The 20,433-nt window shown below is 39.8% G+C and overlaps 1 protein-coding gene across 1 annotated transcript; it reads left to right on the top strand.

The window, feature by feature from the left end:
• The first annotated feature begins 2,011 nt into the window (after positions 1–2,011).
• Positions 2,012–19,686, top strand: LOC139951473 (gamma-aminobutyric acid type B receptor subunit 2-like). Its single transcript, XM_071950385.1, has 15 exons — positions 2,012–2,156; positions 3,203–3,310; positions 6,604–6,669; positions 7,593–7,793; positions 8,358–8,588; positions 9,353–9,416; positions 10,952–11,035; positions 12,356–12,506; positions 13,183–13,315; positions 13,873–13,986; positions 14,544–14,666; positions 15,531–15,708; positions 17,371–17,534; positions 18,307–18,447; positions 19,113–19,686. Exons 1-15 carry the CDS (start codon positions 2,103–2,105, stop codon positions 19,188–19,190), a joined length of 1,890 nt encoding a protein of 629 aa, XP_071806486.1. The 5' UTR covers positions 2,012–2,102; the 3' UTR covers positions 19,191–19,686.
• The last annotated feature ends 747 nt before the right edge of the window (positions 19,687–20,433 follow it).

Raw genomic sequence — 20,433 nt, 5'->3', positions numbered from 1 at the left:
CAAAATGTCAACTTTCCCATAGGACCAGTGTAGTACAGTGCCTGCCAGAAAGGTCACACTTATTGTAAGCAAGGTTCACATGGTCTATAAGCTTAAGTAGTAGTCCAAGTCTATTTTCTATACCATCCGCCCTGGTAAAAGTTAAAAAGCAGGACAGTTCTGTTCAGAACTGAGATTTCTCCCGAACCCCCGATTATCTACTCCGCGGCAGTAGAGTAAATGCAAGACAGTTCTCTAAGAACAAACTCTACCTGGCAAGTAGATACACACATGGTGTTACCGCAAAACAAATATACATCTCAAAAGTCATTTCAAAAAGATGACTCAGAAAAATGGGTGCAAAATACTGATGAATGCCTGAGGGGAGATGTTAAGAAATGTGCTTGCTTTGAGAAACCGAAACATCGGGTTCCCATACTCTTCCACAGTAATTCCATAAACTAGTTCCATAACTCATCGACCCTCTGCTGCCGTACCAGTCTGTAGCCGGGAGACTGAAAACATTAATTTTTATTTCATAACTTCTTCTGCAAAAAAACCCAGGTGAAACCCTTTAAAAGACATAGGGGTGGATTTCACAAAGGTAGTCCTAACTTAGGACTAGTCCTAGGCAATGCTAAGAGAAAGGACCAGTCCTAAGTTAGGATAATGGTCCTAACTTAGGACCAGTCCTATCTCTTAGCGTTGCCTAGGACTAGTCCTTAGTTAGTACTACCTTTGTGAAATCCACCCCTGGGCACTTTTGGTAATATTGATAAAGACCAGTCTTCTCACTTGGTGTATCTCAACTCATGCATATAAAAATAACAATCCTGTGAAAACATGAGCTAAAGTTTCAAGATCATAATGAAAGAAAAAACACCCTTGTTGCACAAGTTGTGTGCTTTCAGATGCTTGATTTCGAGAGCTCAAAATATAATTCTGAGGTCTCGAAGTTAAATTGAAATATTTTATTTTTATATTACTTCTTCCTCAAAAACTACGCTACTAATTTGAGGGAGCTGTTTCTCACAATGTTTTATACTATCAACAGCTCTCCATTACTCGTTACCAAGTATAAGGTTTTATGCTAATATTTATTTATGAGTGATTACCAAAATTGCCCAGTGCCTTTAAGCTCTATTCTTTGACAAGTCCGATTGATTTGGTCCATGCTCCCGTAAGGATTCGGAATCTCCAGTTAACAAACACGTTATACATAGGCTTGTGCACACAAATTGTGCAGTTTTACAGTATGAAGTATACTAAGGGAATCAATGTGTGGTGAAGAGGTTTTCAACAAGTGGTTTAAACCCGCCGATGCCTGGTTCTTGATAACTTTACCGGGACGAAGAACCATGCCTCGGCGGGTTTGAACCACTAGTTGAAAACCGATTCAACACACTTTGATTCCCATTCATAAATACCTTTTCGGTCAAAAAACATCAACAGTTTTTGTCAAAAAGTAAAATAAATGCAATTTTTTTTAAATATTGTTCAATGATTTCTTTTAACACAACACCCCTCCAGCTATGAAATGGTTAGGCCCTCGGGGTAAACAACTCCTTATAAGGAGATTGCTGTGCGCGTCGTGCGTATATCGCGTGATGTTGCACAACTGTCCCGGCCGTTGCTCTCTATACCAATATGAATGAATAAACTGTCTTATAAGCACAGGTGCAAGCTCGCGTGTCACGCCCATGTTTCAACATTTTTTACTGGTCATTATCAAAGGTTTAAACACCCCACGTGACGCGCTCTACACCAATAGGAATAGTGAAACTGTCTTAGGTGAATAACTATAAAAACAAATTGGAAATTAATATTTTTAATTTTGTTTAGTTAAACTGTTTCTTCACTTCTAGAAGGCTGCTAGCTTTGCAAACAAAGTGCGAAGTAAACATTACATATGAGTTATCCCCGTTTCCTGACGGTTTACTGGCTGCAGATCGACAAGGCCGAAGTGACATCGCGCGGTTAAACAGTTGTCGTTGTTCTTTTCACTGTAGTTTGGTTTATCATCGGCACGGAAGTTAGAGGACAGGTCTGTGTATCCATACACCGTACGAGCAATTTTCAACCCAGTACTAAGCTGTATAGCAATAGTGAAAGTGCTTAAGAAGATGGGCTGGCGTCGAGTTGCCTTCATTTACGAGGAGTCCCAGCAATTTGCGGAGGTGAGTTTGCTAAAGTGTATAAGTAGACCCCTTGCATGTGACGTCACAACAGAGCTGTGTATTGAGAGAGTTGCACCATGGAGGGACCAGTTTTCTTTGGTCCCGTGGTTGCTGGACGCCATTTGTCTCCAAATGCAACACAACCCTAGTCTGGCCTCCCGTGTTCGCCCATGCGTTTCGTGGGGAACAAAATGGCTTCTAATCGCAAATTGTCGTACCTCTCGCAGTATACGGCAGTGTCCGAATTGGTGGCTACGGCTGCGGATACGACCGTTGCCAGGGGTGTTACTAAGGGAGTCCTATACTTCAATGCATGACTACTCGGCGGTCCAGCCGTAGTCGTAGCCGTAGCCGCCAATTCGGAAACGGCCTACGGCTCTTTGTCACACGCCCAAACAGAGCCCTCAATGAAAGAAAGAGCGATAATGAGATTGCTCCCCTGTTTTTTTTCTCGCAAGGATAAACACAGGCACTGGTCCAACATTGGATACAATGATTTAATAGACCTTCCCATGAAATATGTAAATTGCACATAGCGCGTGCGCACTAACGTTTTGGTTGGCAAAATGTGGGAACATCGCGCTGTTTTGTACACGGCTAATGGGTGCGTGACGCAGACGCGATTGCGCGTCTGCTTAGTGCACAACTTTATGGCGATTGCCAACCATCAGGGTCTGTATGCATGCGTGAATGTAATTAGCATATTTCATGGGAAGGGTCCATTGGATGAACGTGCTGCGACAAAGACTTTCTGATGCCCGGATACCTCCTGCGAATGCGAAGGCGAAGTGAATTTTGGTGACGCAACAATTGCCCGCGCTCCTTTCCCCTTTGTGACGCAATGAAATTCGCATAGCACGAAACATTCGCAGGAAGTATGAACCGGGCTTTATGATTGGTCCGAGGTAATGTATAGTGTCAGTTTGTACATTCGACCTTCTGCATGCAGCGTGCGTTATTACGATTTAGTGTTTCATAATGCTATTGTTTGCAATTTCAATTTGTGACTGTTTTTTTTTTTTTTTTTTTGTGTTTTTCATATGCAGCAAATGGAAATATTTCGGCTAATCTTGGAGGCTAACGATATGCAGGTTGTTTTGTCTGAGCGCGTCAAAGATTTATCCAAATTTGATTTCCATCTTCAAAGCATCAAGGTAGGTTCTTCGGTTATGGGATTTTTTTGTAACTGCCTAACACCACAAAATCGGACAGCCACTGTAATGCGAGGGCTTTACTTACAATTTTTTGGCATTTGACCCAAATCAACTATCAACCAGGGGGCACATTGCCAACTGCTCCCTGGGCTGAAACAGGGCTACCCCCTTCACAGTATGTAGGTGTGGGTAGCATCCACTTGGAGCCACCTACTCCTGGGGCTGAAACAGGGCTACCACCTTCACAGTCTGTAAGGATGTAGGCATGGGTATCATCCACTAGAAGCCACCTACTCCTGGGGCTGAAACAGAGTTACCACCTTCACAGTCTGTAAGGATAGGGAGGGGGTATCATCCACGAGAAGCCACCTACTCCTGGGGCTGAAACAGGTTTACCACCTTCCCAGTCCGTAAGGATGTAGGCATGGGTATTATCCACTAGAAGCCACCTACTCCTTGGGGTGACCAGGGTTACCCCCTTCACAGCTTTTAAGGATGTAGGCGTGGGTATCATTCACCAGAAGCCAGCTACTCCTGGGGCTGAAACAAGGTTACCACCTTCACAGTCTGTAAGGATGTAGGCGCGGGTATCATCCACTAGAAGCCACCTACTCCTTGGGGTGAAACAGGGTTACCCCCTTCACAGCTTTTAAGGATGTAGGCGTGGGTATCATCCACCAGAAGCCACCTACTCCTGGGGCTGAAACAAGCTTACCACCTTCACAGTCTGTAAGGATGTAGGCATGGGTATCATCCACTAGAAGCCACCTATTCCTGGGGCTGAAACAGGTTTACCACCTTCCCAGTCCGTAAGGATGTAGGCATGGGTATCATCCACTAGAAGCCACCTACTCCTTGGGCTGAAACAGGGTTACCCCCTTCACAGTCCGTAAGGATGTAGGCATGGGTATCATCCACTAGAAGCCACCTACTCCTGGGGCTGAAAGAGGGTTACTCCCTTCACAGTCCGTAAGGATGTAGGCATGGGTATCATCCACTAGAAGCCACCTACTCCTTGGGCTGAAACAGGGTTACCCCCTTCAGTCCGTAAGGATGTAGGCATGGGTATCATCCACTAGAAGCCACCTACTCCTGGGGCTGAAAGAGGGTTACTCCCTTCACAGTCCGTAAGGATGTAGGCATGGGTATCATCCACTAGATTCCACCTACTCCTGGGGCTGAAACAGGGTTACCCCCTTCACAGTCCGTAAGGATGTAGGCATGGGTATCATCCACTAGAAGCCACCTACTCCTTGGGCTGAAACAGGGTTACCCCCTTCACAGTCCGTAAGGATGTAGGCATGGGTATCATCCACTAGAAGCCACCTACTCCTGGGGCTGAAAGAGGGTTACTCCCTTCACAGTCCGTAAGGATGTAGGCATGGGTATCATCCACTAGAAGCCACCTACTCCTTGGGCTGAAACAGGGTTACCCCCTTCAGTCCGTAAGGATGTAGGCATGGGTATCATCCACTAGAAGCCACCTACTCCTGGGGCTGAAAGAGGGTTACTCCCTTCACAGTCCGTAAGGATGTAGGCATGGGTATCATCCACTAGATTCCACCTACTCCTGGGGCTGAAACAGGGTTACCCCCTTCACAGCTTTTAAGGATGTAGGCGTGGGTATCATCCACCAGGAGCCACCTACTCCTGCGGCTGAAACAGGGTTACCACCTTCACAGTCCGTAAGGATTTCGGCAATTATATCTTCAGGAGCCTCATAGGGCAGCTATAGAGTGCTCCCCCCGTCCCAACGTTTTACGAAGTAATTTTGGCCAAGTGTCCTGCTTTTGGGAACAAGTGTCATGTCCGGGATTCGAACCTGTAATCTGGGCCCAATTTCATTGAGTTGCTAAGCAGAAAAATTTGCTTAGCATGAAATTTCTTCCTTGATAAAAATAGGATTGACAATTAATTGTTCATTAGTTGCATTTTGCTTGTTACAGGTTTTCAGCTGTTGTTTGCTTATCAGAAAATCACGTGGAAATTTGGTTGGTAATCCTGTTTTTATCAAGGCAAAAAATGTCATGCTAAGCAAATTTTTGTGCTTAGCAGCTCTATGAAATTGGGTCCAGATGCTGGCAACATCAGCCTCCTTGGGTCAGCGGTGAACGAGACTGCTCTGACACACGACACGCCACAAAGAAACAAAACAGTTTTGTGGCATCAGTAAGTAATTTCCTCTGTTTCTTTCACCTCTGTGACTCCAAGTTTGATTTCATGACAGGAATTTCAGTTCCAACCCACATCTAAAACAGAACTTCTCTTCATCAACTTTTCTTAGCAGGCATTTTAAAAGCTACTGGTAACACTGCTAGTGTTTTTTTCCGGGGACCGACCCTGGTATTGAAAACTAACAAAAATAGGACCCATGTAAGGGCCAAATTTAAATTAGAAAGAATGTGATACTTGATTTAAAGGGAATCAATATGTGGTGAAGAGGTTTTCAACGTGTTTTTTAAACCCAACGAGGCCTGGTTCTTGATAATTTGACCGAGACGAAGTCGAGGTAAATTATCAAATTTGTGACTGGTATCCTGCTCAATTGCGCTAAGCAGGAACATGTCAAGCCATATGCTCTGCTTTGGGTAAGCAGCTTTATGAAAGAGGCCCCTGATAAACGTGTACTAACTAAGGTAATAGAGACCTCCTAGTGCCTTGGTTGACCTTTGTAATAATCCCGAGCACTTTAGATAAGGGGAATCAATGTGTGGTGAAGAGGTTTTCAACTAGTGGTTTAATCCCAACGAGGCCTGGTTCTTGATAATTTTACCGAGACGAAGTCAAGGTAAATTATAAAGAACCAGGCCTCGGCGGGTTTAAACAACTAGTTGAAAACCGATTCAACACACTTTGATTCCCATTCATAAATTCCATTTCGGTAAAAAAAATATCAACACTTTTTGTCAAGAAGTAAAATAAATGCAAAAATTATAATTGTTCAATGATTTCTTTCAACACAACACCCCTCCAGCTTTGAAATGGTATGGCCCTCGGGGGATCGGGTCAACAACTCCTTATAAGGAGTTTGCTGTGCGCGTCGCGCGTATCGCGTTATGTGGCACAACTGTTCCAGCCTCTGCTCTCGACCAATAGGATTGAAGAAACTGTCCCGCTCACAACCGGTTATAAACACTGGTCATTATCAAAGGTTTAAACACCCCCACGTGACGCGCTCTCCACCGATAGGAATAGCGAAACTGTCTGAGGTATTTATGAATTACTATTTTTAAACACCAAAGCGTTTGCTACAGTTTTACTATTTACAGTTTGTATTTTCTTTACATTTCTAGCGCCAAGATGCACGGATTATATTTACCGGCTTCTTCCAACATGAACTGCTGAAACTTTTCTGTCAGGTAAGGGTGTTCTGCTGCATGAGATGTGAAAATAAATAACAACAACTAATGAATCCACCATCACCAGGCCACTAAAAAGTACTTCTATTATGCGAAATACTTTGGAACTACCTAAAACAGATAATTGCCTATAATTTAAAGTGCCTCAATGAGGCAAAACGTCCTTCGTCAGTTTTTTTTTTATTTTTATTTTTTTTTTTTTTTGGGGGGGGGGGCATCGTGTTCAAGGGAAATACCGCAAAAAGGGTTTACAACAAAATCAGTGGTATAGCCTTTACAGACCAAAGCCCCTTTCACACGACACCATCACCAGGCCACTAAAAAGTACTTCTATTGTGCGAAATACTTTGGAACTACCTAAAACAGATAATTGCCTATAATTTAAAGTGCCTCAATGAGGCAAAACTTCCTTCGTCAGTTTTTTTTTTTTTTTTTTTTTGGGGGGGGGGGCATCGTGTTCAAGGGAAATACGGTAAAAAGGGTTTACAACAAAATCAGTGGTATAGCCTTTACAGACTAAAGCCCCTTTCACACGATAGCAATTTAGCAAGGGTCCCTTGCTAAACTTTAGCACGTTTGTAAAAGTTGACAAAATGTACCCCGTGTGAAAGGGCAACAATTGTTTCTGCTGTCCACGTTCTCTTGCTAAATATTGTCAAACATTGCTACATTTTATAATGCTAAACGTTCAGCAAGGGACCCCAGTTAAATTTGCTGCCGTGTGAATAGCACTTAACTAATTACATACAAATATGCACGAACTTTCGTAACTACTTAATCAGATGTGTGTAATTAGTTAGTCTTTAAGTTCCATTACTAGATTTCTTGTTTAACTTTTGGACTGATGGTTATTAAAAAAAAAATGATGATCAGTCGGAATTAACTAATACACAGACATGTGTTTTCCGGCTTTGCTTCCAAAGGCGTACATTTCTGGAGTTTATGGAGCTAAGTATGTGTGGGTAGCACCAGGCTGGGCAAACAACGCATTTTGGCTGAACGCCCCTCAATCAGTCATTGACCCTTGCACGCAGGAGCAGATCACATCAGCCGTTAACTCTACTCTGCTATTCAATGGAAACCCTCGACGGGTGCAGCTAGATGAAGTGAACTTCAATGGAGTGGCGAGTACCAATCATAATGGATACATCCCGAAAGCTACACGCAATTGCAAACTTAAACTAGCTCTAGCTTACCACTAGTTCGTGACACTGGCAGTTAGCCCTTGGCTAAGCATTTTTCAAAGTTCTCTGCGTATGATTTTTAATTAAATCACATTTTCCTTGACTTGAGAAACAACATGTTTACAAGTGTTAGTAGCATAGGCAAGGTCGTTTATCCGCTGGAGTTTTTACGACACAAACTGGTCCGCTGTTTCAAAGAAAACCCACACAATTTGAGATATGTTTCAGACCAACCAACTTTTTCAAATATAATTTGTGTTGACGTTTCAGAAGCCCCTTCCTGACCATTATGATCATTATCACTACTACAACAACGAGCAATGGAAAGTTCATTTTTTTCTGACTTGAGAGAAACAACATATTTACAAGTTTTAGTAGCATAGGCAAGGTCGTGTATCCGCTGGGGTTTTTTACGACACATACCGGTCCGCTGTTTCAAAGACAATTTGAGATATCTTTCAGACCAACTATTGTTTTCAAATATAATTTTTGTTGACGTTTCAGAAGCCCCTCCCTGAACATTATCAGTACTACAACAACGAGTTCCCTGACGACACTGTGCTTTATTACACCTATGACGGTATTATAGCCGTAGCATTAGCTCTGAATGCTTCCATAGCTGACCTGCAGCGTCTTGATCCTCCACGACGACTCGAAGATTTCAGCTACTCCGATGACGAGATGGCTAGAGTCATTCTGAAGAACGCTGACAACCTCGACTTCACGGGATTATTGGTAAACAGTTGACTACTTCTTATGTTTTAATTGTACACAATTCAAACAGCTTAAAAGCACAGGACACCTTTGGTAATTGTCAAAGACCAGTTTTCTTACTTGGTGGTTCCCAACATATGCATAAAATAACAAACCTATGAACATTTTGACTCAATTTGTCTTCGAAGTTGCAAGAGAAAAATGAAAGAAAAAATACCCTCGTCGCAATACTTTGTGTGCTTTGCATAATTAAAGGCTTCATGTCTGAAGTTTGTGAATTATTTTGAGAGAGAAATTACATCTTTCTCAAAAATGAAGTTACTTTAGAGAGAGTCGTTTCTAAAAATGTTTTTAATATCAATAACTCCATTTGCTCGTTACCAAGTACGTTTTAATGCAACAAATTATTTTAAGTTTTAGCAATGTTGTCCATCTCAGTGCCTTTAAACTTTCTGTTTAACGTCAGGAAAAGAAACTAGCTTTGGAAAACGTACGAAATTCAACATTGCAAATGAGGTGGACAAGTTTTCCCAGCACACTGCATGCTGGCTTACTCTAATGCCATTCATAGGATTGAACATTATATTGGCATCGCAAGGTTAAAACAATGACGTACCTTTACGGATTTTTTTTTTTTTTTTTTTATTTAAAAAATGCGAAACAGTGCATCATGTTTTGCCAATAATTTGGCCTTGCATTTTATTGTATTGTTCAAGAGAAAATTCCATGAGTAAAGCCAGTCTACAATGATCTCATAATCTGCTTTACCGTTCCATTTCTTGCAGGGAAAATTTTTGATTGAAAGAGGACAACGCCAAGGCGAGAGAGTTTATATACAGCAAGCCCAAGGTTTAAAAATAAGACATTCTTCATTTAATTTAAGATTCATTTTGTAATGGAGCTTTATTACATTTTCGTTAAAACGAATTTTAATAATCCAATGTCTCTATTCTTATTTTAACTTATCCTTTTTGGGATTATGCAGTTTATTGGGTCAAGATTACGTACCCTTTCCCCGTTTTGTCATTTTGTTTCCTTTCGTTTTCTTTCGTTTATACTTTACGCAATCATGTGATTTAATCGTTCCGAGCTACATCCTATTATTTAGGACAAAATATAGAGCATTTGAACTGCATCTAGCTACCGGGCAATCTCAGTGGTCTAGTTGGTTGGACACTGCTCTAGAATTGTCAAGGACTTATCTATACTATTAACATCACAGTCTTAACCATTTAGCCACTGGACCGCCCAGCCACCTAAAGTGATACACTGTATAATGCGGTATAGGAGTAAACCTCGCTATAGCTTTTGTTTGTAGAGTAAAAAGAAACATCAAAATAAAACTAGATAGTCATTAGTAGGTCTACGCATTGGTGAATCCATCTAGTTTTTTATAGATCATTATTGATTCATCCCTTCACAGTTGACTTGTCGAAGCTAATGATGATGAAATAATGTTAGCTCTAACCCAACAAAACGCTCATTATAGTAAACACAAAGGAAACTGTATTTATCATTTGTGGCGATATTGTCGAAAACTAACGCCTTCGCAAATAATCAGCATTGAGCCAGATAAAAGCCTTGAAAAGCTATTGTCCATTTTATCATTATACAAAAATAATCGCCATGAATATTACCGCAGGCGTTTAACGAGGGGGTTTATTGTCCCCCCCCCCCCATGAGAAAAAAGTTCCGGTAATTTTGCTGCCGGAAAAAAAAATCCGTATTCCTGAAGCAAAATTACACGGACAAAGTTTTTCATTCCGTAAAATATAAAATCCCTTAACGTGGGTTTGTACATGTGTACACGGTTGTGGCTGAAACTAAATATGTACCTACATGTACTTTATTATGTGTAGGTGTTTGGGCAAACGTGGTTGATTGTAATTACGCTAATTAGCATAATTAATATTTGCACATACGGAAAACCCGTAAAATAACGGCGAAATTTACGGAATAATTCACTTTACGGAGTCCGTTAAAATACGGATACTTTTTACAGTGTAGCCTTGATAGTTGGTGTGTCTCAACATATGCATAAAGTAACAAACCTGTGTAAATTTAAACTAAATCGGTCATCGAACTTGCGAGATAATAATGAAAGAAGAAAACACCCTTGTCACACGAAGTTGTATGCGTTTAGATGGTTGATTTCGAGACCTCAAGTTCTAAATCTGAGGTCTCGAAATCAAATTCGTGGAAAATTACTTCTTTCTCGAATACTATGGCACTTCAGAGGGAACCGTTTCTCACAAAGTTTTATACCATCAACTTCTCCCCATTACTCGTCACCAAGAAAGGTTTTATGCTAATAATTATTTTGAGTAATTACCAATAGTGTCCACTTCCTTTAAAATCGACATCTCTCTTTTGTTTTGTTACAGGGGAACATCTTGAGACAGTGATGGTTTACGAGACAAACTCGCAACAGCTTCTCAATTATGGAGACACTGGCATCAAATGGCAAGGTAGACTATGTAGACATAATCTGCCCGCTTGTTTATAATTTTTATAAGGTCCTATATTTTTATAAGGTCCTATATTTTGTTGTTCTTGTCTCCTTGTTTGCAGTTTGTCTGCCTAGGTTGTCTTCTAGTCTTGGTTTAATCTGACAACCTCCTCTCGTTATTTTGGTTTTCGAGAGACAAGTAATTTTCCACTAAAATATTTGAATTTGATTTCGAGACCCCAAAATAAGATTTTGAGCTCTCAAAATCAAGCATGTCAAAGCACACAGCTTCATGTGACACGGGCGTTTTTTTTTTTTCTTCTTTTATTATCTCGTTACTTCGACGACCATTTTTTTTTTTTTTTTTTTTTTTTTTACATAATTTGTTGAGATACACCAAGTCTTTCACAATTACCAAAGGAGTCCAGTGTCTTTAAATTGCGGACTCCCTTGTAATTTTCTATACAAACAAAATGTAGAGCAGGGGAAAGAGGGAAGATACAATTCATTGTTGATAAGATTGCCAGTGGCACCACTTCCCGACGTAAAGATTTCCAGGTCTTGGTGGGCTTTTCCATAGCAATCGTCTTTTCGTAAGCAACTCCCATCATCTGACCCTGTTTAGTTTTTGTTCAAAGCTATAGCCCCTGTGGTAACCTTGACATTCACATTGGGGGATTGGATACAGTTTTGTCGTTGGAACCCGTTGTGGATTTCGATCATACAAAGTTGCATATAAAAAAACTACGATATCAAAAAGTGGTAGCATTTTTTTGAGATATTGCCGAAAATCGGGAACGTTTTATGTCCTCGCAGAAAAAAACCCATCCGTAAATAGAATACAAAAACAAACTGTTCTTTTCCTCCTACTTCCGTTTGGCTTTTAGAATGCTCGAGACGAGACTATTTGGCCATCGGCAACTTGATTTGCAGTTTCAAAACAAAAAGATTCGAGGCCCTCGAAAAAAAATTTGTTTACCAAACTTTAATTGTATTTGTATAATGATTTTTCGCCTTTTCAGATTTTCACTCACTTGGTATGCCTTTGGTCCCCATCCATTCGCCGTTCTTTTTATGTGCTTGCTTATTCGACGTTCAATTATGTGTTACATATTATTTAGTCCCTGCTATGGCCCCAACTAAATTACTTTTTAACTTATAAAAACAAATTGTATTTCTGACTGTTTTTTTGTCTGTAATTTTTAACAAAACTCTGTAAAGTTTGAATGATTTCAATAAACCAATAATAAAATGTAAACAAAAATATATATAACAAAAATGCTTACTCTTGGTGGCGCCCTTTTTTGTTACAATTATTTTGTAATTATTATCTCATCAGGTGGCCACGTTCCGGTGGATGGTGTGACTAAACAGGAAATGACTCTTGAAATCTCTTGGAAAACCCGAGCGGTTGTGTTCTCTTTAGCTTCATTTGGCTCCACTATGGCACTGGTGTTTCTCTTCATTGACATTCGATTCAAAAACAAAAGGTCTGCAAATATACATCAGTTAGGGCCCATGGTAACTGATTTCTTTTTAATTAAAGCCACTGGAAGTAATTACTCGAAATAACTGTAGCATAAAAACTTACTTGGGGAAAAAAAAAGCAATGGAGAGCTGTCTAAAACATTATGAGAATCTCTGAACTGTTTTTCTTTCTTTCTAAGAAAGATGTATTTTTCACTCAAATATTAAAAGACTCGAGGCTTGAAACCTTTTATTAGGCATATCTGAAAGCACACACATTTTTGTGCAACAAGGTTTTTTTCTTCTTTCATTATTCTCTTCGAACTTTATTGACAAAATAATTGAAGTCAAAATATCCACATATTTTTGAAATCGACCCCAGGCAAAACGCGGATTGAAGCTTGTAGCTTTCTGGATGGACAAGAAAAACGTACTTTACGGAAACCCAAAGGCATCCACATGGAACATGCCTACTTTGTTTTTGCAACAATGCAAGACTTTGAAAAGCTTAATGGCAGCAGACTTACAAGTCCATTTGCGTAGTTGTATAGGCTGTCACACCTTACCAAAAAACAATGGATTTACTTGGTAAATCCGCTACCACATAGCGTCCCGAAAGTTAGACCAAAACTAGTGACTGTTTATTTTGCTGTTTAAGTAAGTTCGCTTCTATCTATTTTAACAATATTTTATTTCCAGAGCTATCAAGATGTCAAGCCCTTCCCTGAGTAACCTGACTGTAGTCGGTTGTCTCTTTCTCTACACATCAGTCTTTGCCTTAGGATGGGATAAGACTAACCTGCCTGACTCCGCCATCGTCATCAAGTGTCATGTAAGTAAAATGTATAAAACGTATTAAAGGCAGTTGGCACTATTGGTACTACTCCCCCAAAAAACTGTTAGCCCATTTAATACTATCTTTGTAACGAGCACTGGAGAGTTGTTGATAATGTAAAACATTATGAGAAACGGCTCTCTCTGAAAAGTAACGCAGATTTTGAGAAAATTATAATCACTCAAAACAATAAAATACTTCAGGCCTGAAGCCTCAAACTTTTCAGTGCAACTGCCTTATATGTATTTGATACAAGTATTCATAGTAGTGAATTACTTGATAATACACAATTTGTAACACATTGTATATGCACACATGCGATGCATGCAGACGATCGAACGTGCAAGCTGACACTAAATCACATCGGACCAATCATAACGCAGATATGGAAAGCTTACGTCACAGCGTGTTTATTCAATGAAATCATTGTATCCAATTAAATCATTGCCCTTGTAAGACCGGTGCCTGTCATGCAGATAAAGACAGGGGACCAGACTAATTATATACCCAAGTGAACGTGCGGTTACTCTTTCTTGTTAATGTTATCGTTGCAGGTTGAGCGAATGCTGGTATCTGTTGGTTTGTCTCTTGCCTTCGGTTCTGTCTTCATGAAGACATACCGTATACACGTGATCTTCTCACAGGCTGTGAAACGCTTCAAAAAGATCGTAAGTAAAACTTTGGGCCCCATTTAATAGCGCTGCTTAGCGGCCGATTTTGTGCTTACTGTGCAATTTCCATTTGTACAGCGCTGCTAACTGTATAAGCACAAGAAAAGGCATGCTTACCTTCCGGTGCTTATCAGACGTAAATAAATAACGTCGACACAATGCAATCCACGGTAACCGCACAATATGGCCGCCGGCGCCTAATGTTTCTGCTAACCCGTGAAATACGCTTGCACCTTTTAATAGCAAACTGTTCTGCTACAGTGAGCACGGAAATATTTACGTGAATATTCACAATTTCGGGCACAAATCGCGAACATTTACGTGAATATTGACGTGAATATATTTGCGATTTGGGCATATATCGTGAATATTTACGTGAATATTGACGTAAATTTTCACGTAAACATATAGGTTCAATGTCCCTTCAGGGCCACCATAGCTTACCGTTAAGAAGCGCTATGAAATTGGGCCCTGATTAGTAAGCCGTTACGGCACACTGGAAAGTAAAACAACTAAGATGTTTATTGTTCTTTTTTTTATTTCATTTCCGTTAGGATTTACCGGACTGGAAACTTATCTGCGGCGTACTGGTCATTGCTTTCTTGGATTGCTTTATTTTTATTGCTTGGATTGCTCTGGACACAACGACTGTTTACAGATTGTCTCTAGAGCAAATGGTAAGGCAATTCGACAATGAAGAAATTTTTGTGTGTTTGTGTGGGCTTCCGGGGGTTGGGGTCTTTTTACACAATTTAACAATGGACCTTACAATGGAAGTCTTTGATAAACCTGGACCCCCACAAGGGAAGTCCTCAGACAAAAAGGGAATACAAGATATGGGGATGTGTGTAGGGGCCCGGGGCTTACGGGGGTTCCCTTGTTGGGTGTTTTACACAATAGAACAATGGACCCAACATAGAAAGTCTTCAGAATAAGGAATGATACGACAACACATACGATAAATATAGCGTGATCTCACAAGATGTCTCCACACAGGAATGTATATTTTGAGAACTTTTAGGAAGAGTCAACTTAGGAAGAGTCAACTTTACTTTAAGATGTTCTCAAGACGAAAAAAAGGAGAATGTTTGGGCTCATGTTTGCTATGAGATGGTTTTAGAAATGGATTGAAATGGCAGTTACCAAGGGTATTAATGTTTGGAGAGCTTTAACCCTTTGGGTGTTTAACGCGCTACATAATAGGGGCCTACCGGGTTTTTTATATATAATATTTTGATTATTAATTTTGGTTTTTACCCATACACCGATGTGTGTTAGCACTGTATACTCAGTACTTTCCCGAGTCCTGTGCAAAAAATATCACAGGCATTTTACTCGGGTGGGAGAACATCCGAGTAACATGCCTGTGATATTTTTTCACAGGACTCGGGATAGTACCGAGTATACAGTGCTAACACACATCGGTGTATGGGTAAAAACCAACAATAATATGTTTATCCCCGAAGCAAATTTAACATCTATTACTTTGATAATTATTACTACAAAAATATTTTGTTCTTTATTCTTCTTAATTTTTGCAGCTAAACGAGACTGAACCTGAGAGAGAACTATTTATTGTTCCAGTGATACAATACTGTAGCAGCGAACATGATATATACTTCACCTTGGTCCTTTATGGTGTGAAGGGTGTTCTCTTGGCATTTGGACTGTTTCTAGCCTGGGAAACCAGAAATATTTGCATTTCCCAACTAAACGACAGTGAGTTCAGACCATTAAAGGCTTCCATAAAAGGCAGTGGACACTTTTGGTAATTACTCAAAATAATTATTAGCATAGAACCTTTCTTGGTGAAGAGTAATTGGGAGAGGTTGATGGTATAAAACATTGTGAGAAACGGCTCACTCTAAAGCCGTTTCGAGACCTCAGATTTAGAACTTGAGGTCTCGAAATCAACCATCTAAACGCACACAACTTCGTGTGACAAGGGTGTTTTCTTCTTTCATTATTATCTCGCAACTTTGACGACCGATTGAGCTCAAATTTTCACAGGTTAGTTATTTTATGCATAAAATATGTTGTGATACACCAACTGTGAAGGCGTGTCTTTGACAATTACCAATAGTGTCCACTGCCTTTAAAGGCACTTGATACTAATGTTAATTACTCAAAACAGTTGCTAGAATACTTCTAGCAACCAAACTTTTACGAGCAATGGGAAGCTGTTGATAATAGAAAAACATTGTAAGAAACGGCTCCCTCTGAAGTAACGTATTAAAAACAAAAATTATCACTTAAAAAAATAATAAACTTCAGGCCTGAAGCCTTTGATTAAAGACACTAAACACTATTGGTAATCGTCAAAGACTAGCCTTCACAAGGGTATCTAACATATTATGCAAAAATTAACAAACCTGTAAAAATTTGAGCTCAATCGTTCGACGAAGTTGCGAGAAAATATTGACAGAAAAAAACCACCCTTTTGTCACACGAAGTTGTGTGCTTTCAGATGCTTGATTTCGAGACCTCAAATTCTAAACCCGAGGTCTCGAAGTCAAATTCGTGTAAAATTACTTCTTTCTCGAAAACTACAATACATCAGAGGGAGACGTTTCTCACAAAGTTGTATACTTTCAACCTCTCCCTATTATTCATTACCAAGAGAGGTTTTATGCTAACGATTATTTTGAGTAATAACCAATAGTGTCTACTGCCTTTACGCATCTGAGATGGTTTCATGAATTGTTTAATGGGTGTTTTTGCTTTCATTCTCTTGCAACTCCAGTGACAAGGTGAGCAAAAAAAATCTCACATATGTGTTATTATAGCATGGATGGGCCTAAATACACCAAGTGAGAACACTGGTCTTTGACAAGGTGTCCAGTGCCAAACGTGTCACAAAAAAGTAACCTTTGCCTGTTAAAGGCAGTGGACACTATTGGTAGTTACTCAAAATAATTATTCGCATAAAACCTTTCTTGGTGACGAGTAATGGGGAGAAGTTGATGGTATAAAACATTGAGAAACAGCTCCCTCTGATATGGCATAGATTTCGAGAAAGAAGTAATTTTCCACGAATTTGATTTCGAGACCTCAGATTTAGAACTTGAGGTCTCGAAATCAACCAAACGCACACAACCTCAATTGACTAGGGTTTTTTCTTCTTTCATTATTATCTCGCAAGTTCGATGACCGATTGAGCTCAATTTTTCACAGGTTGGTTATTTCATGTATACATTGAGATACACCAACTGTGAAGGCTAGTCTTTGACAATTACCAATAGTGTCCACTGCCTTTAATACATTCAGGACGCATTGGAACATAACTTTGCTGCTGCCGTGTATTTTTCCCTGCGCAATATATTTCCGTACTGTTTATTTTTTTCCCTTGCGCATTTTAGTTTCGTATCGTTTATTATACAGGCAAGCACATAGCTGCGTCACTGTACATCGTTGCTTTGACAGTCGCCCTCATCGTTCCAACTTTGACAATTGTGGGTGATGACGTCAACATGATGTTTGCGATACCAGGGGTGGCCATTGTGATAGTCAATACGTGTGTGCTATTACTCAACTTCATCCCCAAGGTAAATTATTTTAATGTATCTTGTAAGTTGTTAAAAAAGAAATCATGTTTGAATGATGTGGCGGGAGATTCAACAGCCCCCCCCCCCACCCCCCTGGAGACTCGGTCCCCAGTAGAAACTGTTTATAAACTTAATCTGATATCGTCCTCTTTTGAATCATCATCCTCAGTTCATGTTTATGTCCCATATCGATATGGGGGACCGCATCGATGGGGGACCACAATTTTGACGTACAGAATTCCCTTGAACACCGGTGTGGTGAGTTTCAACTTTCCGCCGTGTTCAGTTTTTACGAATGACCAAATACGGGATGTCATGCAACGCCGGCGCACAGCAAGCGAAAGTAGTCAATTGTTAGTGCCGTACTGAGTCCCGGAAAACTGAACACGGCGGAAGACTGAAACCGCCACACCGGCACACAGTCAAATCAAGTTTTTTTTTAACTGCACATTACGAAGACACCACATTCAATCGCAAGACTCAAAACACAGCCTGACGCGAGATACTTCACATAATAGTGAGACTTTCGAACGCTAGGTGGCAGTAGACTTACAAGGAGAACATCACGATGTTCCTTTCTTTTTGCCAACCAAAGTGTGGGAAGGGTTTATCGGAAAAACTATATGTAAAACTATGGCAACTAAAAGACCTACAAACTATTGAATCACCAAAATTCGTTATATGCGCAAAATAATTGTTCGCACTTATTATTTTATGTTAGTGCATAACTTGTCATTATGTATTCATTAAGAAAGTTTAATCGCATTGATAGATTCGTCTGCTGCTTACATCCGACGAAACTCGCTTACGTGTGAGTATGATGACACCACAGGGATATGGAGAACCTTTAGCATCGGATAAGTCTGTAGACCAAACCAACAAACTGTGTAATCTGCGCATGGATCTTGAACAGGTATCACTATATATGTATATATATTGTTTTATAAATTATGTACATAAAGTACATAAAGTATAAATTAATCTTGTTTAAAGTCGTTTTTATAAATTCATCACTGTAACTATCTGATGTAAGTTACCCCCCCCCCCTTTTTTCCATAGGTCCCTCATACCTATTTTTAAAATCATCATACCTTTGATCTTGCTATTCTTATTAATTGACCATTGTTAGTGGCATCATGATGCAACTTGCTCTCTAATCCTACCCTTTCATGTCTCCCTGCATTGTTGTCGGACAACACATTTACCACTTTTATGGTCCAGTAACCCATCCTTTCATTCTAAACATCCTTTGTCCTCGCCACTTCACTCCTATTGGTTCATAGCCACCTATATTGTTTCTGAAATAGAAACTTTGATTGGCTGTTATTTTCCCGCTTCTTTCTGGATCCTTTCCTTAATCCCTTTCCCTTCTCTTTTTCTATAAATGGATATGTATTTGTTTGTACTTGTTTTATGCCTCTGAAGAAGGTCCGGATTGGATCGAAAGCTAAGGCCGTCTACCCTATTCATTATATATATTGTTTTTAATTTATTGATAATTTTTCCGTTTCTTTGTCTCGTTCCAAGTGTTCAGGGCTGCCTCTTTTTTTATATTTTGGTTTCGATTATATTTTTCAGAAACGAGCACGGCTTCGCCAGCTGGTTAAAATTGTTAACCAGGCGCACAAATGGAAAACAAGCAGTGGTGATCAGTGATGTGTGGCTATACACTACCAACATCACATTACAAGTCTAAGTTTCACAGAGTAGGCCTATGGGACTAGAGTATTAACTGCACAAATAGTAACCAGAATATAATCTTGTCTGTCTTGCTGAGCGGTCCTTCACTGGACTAAGCTCTGGTGTTTATATTTGTCGAGTGAATGGGTTCCAATCCCGGTCATGACACCAATCGTAATTGCTCGGTACATAAAGTTGGAAAGGTTGTGCATTCTGCTCCACAAACCAGGCTCAAATAGTGGATGATGTACGTAGGATTTGACTGCGAATCAGTAGGATTTGACTGCGACTCTCCACGTGAAATGATTGGAAATATAATGACTGTTATGATCAAGGAGCTACACCACCATGTATCATCTCACCTAAAGTGATGTATTGTTGTACATACATGTACACCCACTTTGTTATGGTCCTTATTAGACTTGATGACAAGTCGTTAGCCGCTGCCTATTTGTTACTAACACACATTGCCGTTCATGCACCAGTCACAGTGTAATGTATGCAATGGTCATAGGTAGCTCTTGACTCGCACACATACTGGGATCGAGGGTGCATGTACTGTCCCTGTAACTGCACCGCGCTTTAACAATTAACATCTTGACTTCAAGACTATAGTTAAGTTTCTTTTTCAGCACTTTGTGGTTTAAGTGAATACTAAGCACTTGTAAGCCAAAATAACAAAAAGAAAAAGAAAAAGAAAAAGAAAAGGAAAAGGAAAAGGAAAAGGAAAAGGAAAAGGAAAAGGAAAAGGAAAAGGAAAAGGAAAAGGAAAAGGAAAAGGAAAAGGAAAAGGAAAAGGAAAAGGAAAAGGAAAAGGAAAAGGAAAAGGAAAAGGAAAAGGAAAAGGAAAAGGAAAAGGAAAAGGAAAAGGAAAAGGAAAAGGAAAAGGAAAAGGAAAAGGAAAAGGAAAAGGAAAAGGAAAAGGAAAAGGAAAAGAAAAAGAAAAAGAAAAAGAAAAAGAAAAAGAAAAAGAAAAGAAAAGAAAAGAAAAGAAAAGAAAAGAAAAGAAAAGAAAAGAAAAAGAAAAAGCAAAAGCAAAAGCAAAAGCAAAAGCAAAAGCAAAAGCAAAAGCAAAAGCAAAAGCAATGCAAAGCAAAGCAAAGCAACAGCAACAGCAACAGCAACAGCAACAGCAACAGCAACAGCAACAGCAACAGCAACAGCAACAGCAACAGCAACAGCAACAGCAACAACAACAACAACAATAACAATAATAATA

This window comes from Asterias amurensis, chromosome 19 (genome assembly GCF_032118995.1).
Source record: "Asterias amurensis chromosome 19, ASM3211899v1".
NCBI classification, from domain to species: Eukaryota; Metazoa; Echinodermata; class Asteroidea; order Forcipulatida; family Asteriidae; genus Asterias; species Asterias amurensis.
Note: the sequence above shows the minus strand (reverse complement) of the source record. Positions and strands in the feature narration are given on the sequence as shown.